This window comes from Hipposideros armiger, unplaced genomic scaffold, assembly GCF_001890085.2.
Source record: "Hipposideros armiger isolate ML-2016 unplaced genomic scaffold, ASM189008v1 scaffold_902, whole genome shotgun sequence".
Taxonomy (NCBI): Eukaryota; Metazoa; Chordata; class Mammalia; order Chiroptera; family Hipposideridae; genus Hipposideros; species Hipposideros armiger.
Window position 1 is genome coordinate 289,156 of NW_017732252.1, and position 10,183 is coordinate 299,338.

General features: G+C 37.5%; 1 protein-coding gene across 1 annotated transcript in view; it reads left to right on the forward strand.

The window, feature by feature from the left end:
• STEAP4 (STEAP4 metalloreductase) overlaps positions 1 to 8,854 on the forward strand; it is a 21,693-nt gene extending 12,839 nt beyond the window's left edge. Inside the window, exons 2-5 of the mRNA XM_019630359.1 lie at positions 2,036 to 2,493; positions 3,153 to 3,680; positions 4,973 to 5,137; positions 6,515 to 8,854. Coding sequence (XP_019485904.1) covers positions 2,038 to 2,493; positions 3,153 to 3,680; positions 4,973 to 5,137; positions 6,515 to 6,775 — 1,410 coding nt within the window. The 5' untranslated portion in view covers positions 2,036 to 2,037 and the 3' untranslated portion in view covers positions 6,776 to 8,854. The remainder of the gene's footprint in view (positions 1 to 2,035; positions 2,494 to 3,152; positions 3,681 to 4,972; positions 5,138 to 6,514) is intronic.
• The last annotated feature ends 1,329 nt before the right edge of the window (positions 8,855 to 10,183 follow it).

Sequence of the window (10,183 nt, forward strand, 5' to 3'; positions counted from 1 at the left end):
ATCTTAGCTGTGGAGGGCAGTGTCACTGGCCCTCATATGTGGGATCCGAACCGGGGCCCTCTGGCGTCCCAAGCCAGCTCTTAACCATCGCGCCACTCCGCCGGCCCTACATCTCATTTTTATGTACTCCTATTTTCGGATATTTCCCCAAGAGTTTGAGTTTCAATTCTTCCAAATAATTACTTATTTTTACATGTTATTTTATCATCCTAGTTATGGTAACCTTAGGTCTGATCATTTTTCATTTTCCATAAAAAAAAAATAATAATAATCAAAATATTGTATTATTCTAGGTTGATTTGCAAGCAGAGTTGTGACAAAGGCTTGTGTGCAGATGGTTTATTAGGGAAGTGATTTCAGGGAGCAGGAGTGAGAGGCAAGGTGAATAAACCAGAGTTGGTGGGAAAGACAGACAAGAGGGCTTGAAACTGGCCCCTGCTACACATGGGTGGTGCTCTGATCCACTGGGACTTTCGGAGAAAACTTATGGAATTTGTCAGAACTGTGTGGCAGAAGATGAAGGGAAGCCGACCCCCATTGGTCTGAGTGCTGTGCAGGCACAGGTATCAGAAAAGCTCCAGGACAAGAATCAAGAGATACAAGATGTGAGGCCCCAAAGTGAGGCTCTGTTAGGCAGGAGAAGCTGAGCAGAGCTCAATTATTGCCCAAGGACTGGGAACAGAACCAGAGGCTTTGATGGGAAGTTCCAGATGTGGCCAACACAATGATCAAACTTAGAACTTCGATAACTTGATAAGGAGTAACTAACTGTCCAATGGAATAACTATACTTCGTTCTATGTCAGCCAGTGATATTTTAATATCTCATTAGTGGTTTTGTATCTTCAATTTTCCCAGTGATGTATCTGAAGGTTTAAGAGTGAAAATAAATTTTAAGGGTTGGGGTAATAGCCCAAGTGTGTTACACTAGATTGCCAAGCTGCATTTTAAGAGCGATATATTAAAATAAAATATGAAAGGATTACAAATGAGAGAAATTCACACTTGAGCTGTTTTTACATCTATGTTTTCATAAAGCCATATCATGCAGGGTTTTATTTATAAAATAAAAAAAAGCAGGGAAAGCAGAAACTTCATAAGAATTATTGAATGATGTTTCAGATAAATTTTATGTATTTCCAATAAACACAGTTACAGAGTATAATTAACCCTTGATTTACAGAATTTATATAAAGATTATAATTGATAATAGGTTGATTAGATAATTAATAGATAATTAAGTAATCTATTAATAGCCAATTTACTATGTCTCAAGAATTGTTTTAAGATATATTAATTCATTTGATCCTTATAATGTCTCTAAAGTAGGTACTATCAATCTCTCATTTTAAACTAAGACACAAAGGGTTTGAGTCACTTACTCAAGGTCACACCACTAGTAAGAAGCAGAACAACAGCAAAAAGTACAGTGTATTCAATATCTGCATTAAAAAAAAAGTTATGGCAGGTTAGAATAAATTAATGTGGTGGCAAAATACCCAAAATAGAGTCCAGAGTCACTCCTTGCAAAAATTAAGATGATCTAAGTGATAATATGTCAATAAAGACATCATCCATTTCATTACAGGACACTGGCAACTTGATCAATTCTGTATTTTGCTTGTAGTGTTCATCGCAATATAAAAGACAGAAGAATAATATACTAGGGTAAAACAATAGAGAATAAGTGAGGGGATAGCCAGGCAGACTGAGAGCTTTTGGGACTAAGTGTTCAATAAATGTAATATCATTGCAAAACATGTCCATACTTTAAAACATCCACCAGTAAGTGGGTTGATTTTTTTACTCTATGTCTTTATCCAACAGAAGTTTTTCACCAATAATTTTGTTAAATGAAACACACACGAGAATATCTATGACAACGTTTACTCCTTCCAAATTTTGTGAGGAATACACGTACTTCATTAGAAGCTTAAAACAACATCAGTCACCCATTGCTTCCTGGAGATAATTCTCATTAACTTTTCCATGTCCAAAGTATTCATATTTTGTTGGGTATTTGTGTTATCTTTCAGTTATGGAGAAAATGTCTACAGATGAACTTCCTCTTACTATGAGTTTTTCAGAAGAGCAAGAGACTGTATGTATTTTTGGAACTGGTGATTTTGGGAGATCACTGGGACTTAAAATGCTCCAGTGTGGTTATTCTGTTGTTTTTGGAAGTCGTAACCCCCAGATGTCCAATCTGCTGCCTAGTGGTACAAAGGCCTTGAGCTATTCAGAAGCAGCTCAGAAATCTGACATCATCATCCTAGCAATCCACAGGGAGCATTATGACTTCCTGACAGAACTAACTGAGGTCCTCAGTGAGAAAATATTGGTCGACGTCAGCAACAACCTCAAAATCAATCAGTACCCAGAGTCTAATGCAGAGTACCTTGCTCAGCTGGTGCCGAAAGCCCGTGTGGTAAAAGCGTTTAACACCATCTCAGCCTGGGCGCTCCAGTCAGGAGCACTGGATGCAAGTCGGCAGGTAAGACCGAATGATGAATTCCCACTCAGTCTTTAAAAAGTGAATGTTTTAATGTGCACTTATCTCAAAGACTCCAAAATAGAATTCCAAAATAAAACACCCACTAAACATTTCAGTCTGCTAATGTGTGCCATGAATAGTTTCCCTGGGTTTAACCAAGTAGGATAGTCCATTGTTGTTATTTGTTTCCCACCATCCGCACTCTCAGCTTTTAGTTTGATGGAACCCAATGGTGTCAGTCTCTGGAGGCCTCTTGTTAATCCTAGAAAAATAACACAGCTAGATGACTGATGGATATCCTTTTCACTTTCATTATCTTGTATGTAGCTGGTTCCATTTATTCACTGAGATTAGAAATGTTCCATAAGTGATGCAGCACCCACAAATTCAGAAGAAAGATCGAACTATTCACACTATGGAGAACCAATTCTTACATCAGTGTGATGTGCCTAAAACCACTCTCAGCTTGAAACCCCGGTGCTTAACAATCTAGTACTGTGCAAGTTTAAAACATCATCTTGCTTAAGTATGTTGATTTGACATCCTTGTTTGCAAAGCAGTTCACTACTACATGTCCTTGTTCTGAGTGGTACTTGTATGAACTTTCAAAATAATTATTAAAGAAAGAATAAATACAAAATTAATTCTCTTTAACTCAGGTGTTTGTCTGCGGAAATGACAGCAAAGCCAAGCAGAGAGTGATGGATATTGTCCGTACTCTTGGACTGACTCCATTGGATCAAGGATCTCTCATGGCAGCCAATGAAATTGAAAACTACCCCTTGCAACTATTTCCAATGTGGAGGTTCCCCTTCTATTTGTCTGTTGTTCTGTGTATCTTCTTCTTCTTTTACTGTGTTATAAGGGAAATAGTCTACCCTTATGTTTATGAAAAGAAAGATACTACCTTTCGCATGGTTATTTCCATTCCAAATCGTGTCTTTCCAATACTAGCACTCATACTGCTTGCCTTGGTTTACCTCCCTGGTGTTATAGCTGCCATTCTGCAGCTGTACCGAGGTACGAAATACCGCCGATTTCCAAACTGGCTGGACCACTGGATGCTTTGCAGAAAGCAGCTTGGCTTGATAGCACTGGGATTTGCCTTCCTCCACGTCCTCTACACACTTGTGATTCCTATTCGTTATTATGTACGATGGAGGTTGGGAAACCTAACTGCTACCCAGGTAAATCTCTATTCACTTGTATTCTCCTATTCCTTAAATTACAGTGGAATCTTGCTACATCATATTCTATGTCACAATTATAGAAAATCACTCTTCTAAGCATCTTTACTTTTAAAAATAACTACCATTAGACACCTCATGTCTGTTTCTTTTTATTTATTTTTGTTGTTGTTGTTTTGTTTTTTAATGAATCCAGTTGAGAACTCAGATAACTATTAAGAATGAAAGTTAGGTTCCCAGGTTTACTTGGGTCCAGATCTGTATTCCTGTGACTGGGATCCTGACAAACTGACAGATTTCCTGGCTCAGGAAAGCCAATGACACCTACTTAAATTCCTTTGGGGGACAGTGAATAAATGTAAACCAATGTGTTTGCAGGCTTCTATTTTTATGCATGCTACTTGCTTTTGGAAGTCAAAACCAACTTGATTATAAGTAAGGTGGCTGTTCCAACATATTTCACAGGAATATAAACAAATTCACAAAAGGGTGCTTATAAATACATTAATGTTTGACTTGTGGGAAGTTGTCACCAAAAACTAAGCAATTCTGAGCAAATGTCAGATACTATATTCTGCGCAGTCAGAAATTTCCGAGAGAATCAACTCAGGGAACCTAAAAAGCAGTCCCAGAGGAAGTGTTATATACATCAGTTCTAGTTTGGAAATAATTGTTTTGATCAATCTTACTTCAGTCTCAAAGTTTAATAGTCAATAACTCATTGATGGTGCTTCTGGGAATTTTTCTACATTGTTTCCCTAACAAGTACATGGGAGGTTCTTGGGTAAGAATCACATTACAGGTGCCTGATTTCTCTCAATCTATGGTGTGACAGACTTGATGATATATTACAACATAATAAACATGAAAGAACCCAAACACTGTGTGTGAATAATCAGCATACGATAGCAGAAAAAAACAGAATCTTTATGTCATTTTTATGTCATCATTTGAGAGCATTGTTTTACTTGGGGAACAAGAAACCAGATGGTAAACAAGGTTTAAGTAAATGTTTACTTTGTTTTAGGATTTATAGGGTCAATTAAAACTCCCTGTACAACTCCTGGAGTCAAGTATTCTAATGAAGTCCCAGCAGAACCAATTACTTTTTCTACCAAAAATATAATTTCTAAGTGTATTTCCTCTACAATTATTTTCAAATGATTATTAAGAAATGTCATATAATTTGCCTTGAGCAAATAAATGATGCAGAGGTATTTTCAGTTCCTTTAACATTTGGGAAGTTTGTAAAAAAATGTAACTTTTAAAAATTGCTCATAATTTTTTTTTAGGCAATAGCCAAGAAAGGAAATCCATTTAGTACGTCTCATGCCTGGATGAGTGATTCATACGTGGCTTTAGGAATCCTTGGATTTTTCCTGTTTGTGCTTTTGGGGATCACTTCCTTGCCCTCAGTTAGCAACATGGTCAACTGGAGAGAGTTCCGATTTGTGCAGGTAAGGGCTTCAAGATTAAATCTACTTGTACTGCAAAATGAGTCTGGCTTTACAAATATTTGCATTTTCTCTTATAGCATGCATACATTTTCATTTTGCTCCATCACTTCCCTAGCAAGCTCATAAAAATAGCAACTGAAACAAGTTCAAATTAGAAAATGCTAAATTCTGGTACCAACAGGCAGATTCCGTAATGGTTTGATTTCCTAGGAGGGCATCCCTTGTTAAGATTCCTGACTACTCCCAGAGACCCAGCTATGAGTATAGAGTGAAAAACATCAACAACTATTAAGCTTTATATCTGGAGATGTACTAAGTGCAAGCTGAAAAACCAAGACAAAATTTCTACTTCTGAAAATCAACCTTAGAATATGAATACATTGATATGTAAAGGCATATATTAAAGTTTAAAACCTTTGAAAGCAAGATATGCTAGACTGTCATCATACCAGACTTAGGGTCAGTCTGTAAGAAGGAAAGCATTTTTTCCCCCCACATATCAACCACCAGACACCTCAATAAAGGCGGTTAGTAACTATTCTTATTGACCAGTGGTCTTAAAGTGTAGTACCTGCACCAGCAGCATGAGTATCACCTGGGACCTTGTTAGATACACAAATCCGCAGGCCCCACCTGGACACAATGAATCAGAAACTCTGGACATGTGACCCAGCAATTTGGTTTAACAAGCCCCCCAGATGGTTCTGATGCACATTCACTGTGAACCATTATAACAGAACAGACCACTAGTAACTGCAACTAGATTTGAATTTTATAAAACTATTTGAATTTCAAAAGTCTTACAGTTTGTCCCAGGGACCAAATGCAGTCAACATTTTCTCATGTTAATGCCTTTATTCGAGGCATTAAGATAGAAATAAACATTGAGTTTTTAGGCCAAAGTAAGCAAACAAAAATAAAGTTTGCTAATTGTTCTTTATTATGATAGAAATTAGCTAGCATCTGCTTTTAGTCAGTAATGTATACTAAAGGAGTGCTCCTTGAGGACATACTGTGTCTTACTCATCTCTGGCCTCCAGAAAAGGTGATCAAGGAAAGAATTTTGCCATTAGGGAAGAAGGCAAGGTAACTTATTTATTCTAACCCAAAAGAGTTTATTCCTGGGAAACTTTCCCATCCAGCCAGGTTAAGATGAAACCACCGTGTCATTTGTAAGCACAATCTTTTTTTTTTTTTAATGAACTTTTTATCATCCTGAAGGAGGGTTAATGCTTTTGTCAGTACTTAGCAGAGTGTTCTAAATATCATAGGCTTCAAAGGTTTGTGGTTGTTGACAAATATCCTTCCTTGGCTTAAAGTGTCTTGCTTTAAAGTGTAAATAGTGTTAATGTACATATTTTTGTTTCTTGCTTATAGTCCAAACTGGGTTATTTGACCCTGATCCTGTGCACAGCCCACACCCTGGTATATGGCGGAAAGAGATTCCTCAGTCCTTACATTCTCAGATGGTATCTTCCTTCAGCCTACGTGATAGCACTCATCATTCCTTGCACCGTGCTGGTGATCAAGTTTATCCTCATCCTGCCATGTATAGACAACACCCTCACGCGTATCCGCCAGGGCTGGGAAAGAAATTCGAAATTCTCAAAATCACTGAATGGAAAAACGGATATTTAAAGCAAAGTTCAATTCGATCTGACTTCTGAACTTGGAGTTCTGTGTTGTATGTTTAAAGGATAACAGGCACAGTTCAGAAAGTGCTTTTCCCCCACCATGGTCTGAAGTTTCTGTACAGAGAAGGGGGCAGTGTGTGTGTGTGTGGGGGGGGCGGGGCTGAGATCTAGATTAGCTTTGAGACTTGACACTTCGAAACTTCTTGTTGTGGGCACCATGCATAACCTAATGTCTTGCAAAATCCAGGAGAAGAACATGCAACTTCCTTCACTGGTTCAAGGACTGAATGGAGTGAAAGAGAAAATAGTAAGATGGTGACCACTGATAGGGATTTTATTAGGTAAGTCTGAAGACGAGGGCCAAATTAAGTAAAAGGAGATTGTTTTGTTTTGTTTTTTGGACATGAAGATGATTATAAATATTGCCCTAGTGAATTATGGATTTAAATGTGCTCTTTGATTTTGCTTTTACCAATATAAATGTGTACAGTGGAGAACTATTTTATAACACAACAAAAATATTGCAATTGATTGGAAGCATGAATGGGATATATGCAAATCTATATAGCTGTCATAAGATCCCTCCTCTACAAGGAATAGGTATAGGAAAGATTGAATTAAAATTGAGGGACATCTACTTGGAATTTCCCAATGTACAATAAGCAATGAAAGGTTGATAAGGGCCCTTGCACAAAATGTTCAAATAAACCAGAATTTTAGAGAGCAAGCTAAATAAATTTTGTAAAATTGCACTAGATTAGGTATGCTTTTGTTTAGGTATTGTGGTATGCTGTATAAATAATGTATTCCAAACATTATTCAATATTGATCATATATAAAATGAATTTCTAGTGTAAAACAATAGCTTCTATAATTTATCATAGTTCATTATAATTTGAAGCAGTGAAATTAAATGAATAATGAAAGTGTAAGTTTGACTGATGCACAGATAAGAGAGAATTATGGAAAATCTTAGGGCAGACAAGTCTTCCCAATGAGCTGGCACATGTTCTTTAGGACAGAGAGGTGTGAACAAACATGAGACTTAGCTCTTTCTCAAATTCTTGGTGGAATGCAGGACGATTCTCTCTGTTTTTCAGTGATGATAGGTGCATTTCCAAGAAGACTTCAGCAGGATTAGCCTTACTGGCTCATACAAGGAGCTAAAAGGAGATTTCTGCAAGATCTTCCCACATACTGAAATAACCAAAAGGCTTTGAGTTTGACTTTTTTTTACCTGCTCTATCAAGACCATTTATTTTTCTCTTTTTTTTTACTTTTATTATCATATAGTCTACATGACATTATACAAAATGATTAAAATATATTAAAACACCACCTGTAATCCAGGATAGTTTTCTATAAAACTTTTTGAAAATACTCTATTTATATTGTAGTTCAATTTTATACCCTTCCTTTTTATGTAATATATTAGCGCTTTGTTCTCTTACTTACAAGGCATATTATTTAATTAGAAGCTGCATAATATTACTTCAAATGGGCATTTATTAAGCGCTGCCCTAATTAAATATGTAGGTTACATTCATTTTTTACTAAAACAACATTTCAGAAATGATCTTAGCACTTACTTTTTTCCTCAGAATACTTGCTAAGAATCGAGATTACAAAATTAAATAACTTTTAATAGCATCTGATATATATTGCCATATTATTTCTAAAGTGACCTTGTCAATATCACCAGCATTGGATGAGGGTGTTAGTTTCATGATACCCACATAGATTTTGTTTTGTATTTCAATTAGTGTTCACTGAGAAGATACACAGAACATAGGATCCATTAATTTATCCTTGATCCACCCAAGCAAGGATTCAAAAGAGCTGGGAGACTTTGAGCAGAGCTGTGGTATGTGGTGCTGACCCCAGAGCAGGGATAATGTCCCTCCTCACCCACGCTCTTAAACAGCCAAGTGTTCTAGGGCTAGAGCCTACCCTTTGCTAGATGATTGGTTGATTCAAGATCAGGTACTGGGGGCTGATGTAAGGAAAGCCTTTTGGGTTAACCATGCTCCGTTTTAGTAAGAGTAATAGGTCTTTACTGGGTCACAGTTCATCACTAAAAACAGAAAATACCACAGTACAAAAGCTCTCCTGGAGTAAAAAGAACACTACTTTTATAACCTAGTAAAAATGCTCTAGCTGGGTACTTAATTAAAAGCTATCTATGAAGCCAGAAGTTAAAGAGCGTCTCCCGGTGGTTTGAACACAGCACTGCATTGCCAGGCCTGACCCTCAGCCCCAAACACAAAGGCTCCAAACCCCACCAACTGACCAGAGAAGCCAATTCCCTCCCCAAATCCCTCCCTCCCCAAACCATCAAACCAGTTTGACTATCTTAATACAGCCAATTCCTCCAGTTTACTTAAGGTGGAGAGAATGAGTTTGGGAAAGAAGGAAATTGGTGTATTGAGTGAACTGTATTCCTTTTAACAGATCCAAACTGTTCTACATAAAAGAGTTAGACTAAATGTCTTCGCTACTGGTCTGTTTCCTGTATTCTAGAAAAATTTTTATTAAGCCTATAGACCTTTTATTTTTGTATGTTTTCCCCATGTTGAAAAAAATAACTGCTTTTGTAAATGTACTCATTAAACATTATTTTAAAAATCTTTTCTAGTTTTGTTTAACTCAGGTTTTGACTCATCAGCATTACAAAGAAAGTGATGGAAAAATTTTGAACCACAGTAATTCCAGCATCTGGAACTAAAAATACCTCCCTTCAGGGATAAGGAAAAGGAAGCCAAACATGGGTTTTAAAGCACATTAACGCATTCGCAGCTCCATGCAACATATGCTTGGCCTCAACAAGGAGATGCATTCCGATATATTGCATATTTCAGTTTTCCCCTCACAGAGGGGAGCCCATCAGCTGACCAAACTGATGGGTATGAGTACACTGTCCCACACTGGGCTTTCCTTCCTCCAGCTGCATGCCACCCAGGCAGGACGAATGGCATCACGAGTGGACTGACCTCAAACTGGATTTCAGCCTGTGGGACTAGACATTAAACTCCCTGCACAACTGGGCAGCTGCAGCCCTGATAGATGTTATCATTCTTTCAAAAGCAAAACAAAAACTGATAAAGAGAGGGCTGTCCACCGAGAGGAAGCTAGAAGCAAATAGAAAAGCTCCCGCTTAAAAACTACTTCAATTAGAAATTGCACTAAAGAGTTTTTCACGCGTTTATTGTTCAGGGATCACAGAAGAGTCATGATAATCATGAATGTATATAATGAATTTTACCTTGGGGAGCTCCAAAGATGCTGGACCTCCTCCCCAAATCAAGGTGGAATGGCAGTCAAGGCGCTACATTCTCCATCACCACAACCGTCATCCACACCACCCCCGTCTAATACACACACACCCAAAACATCCTTATACGGTCCTACTCCA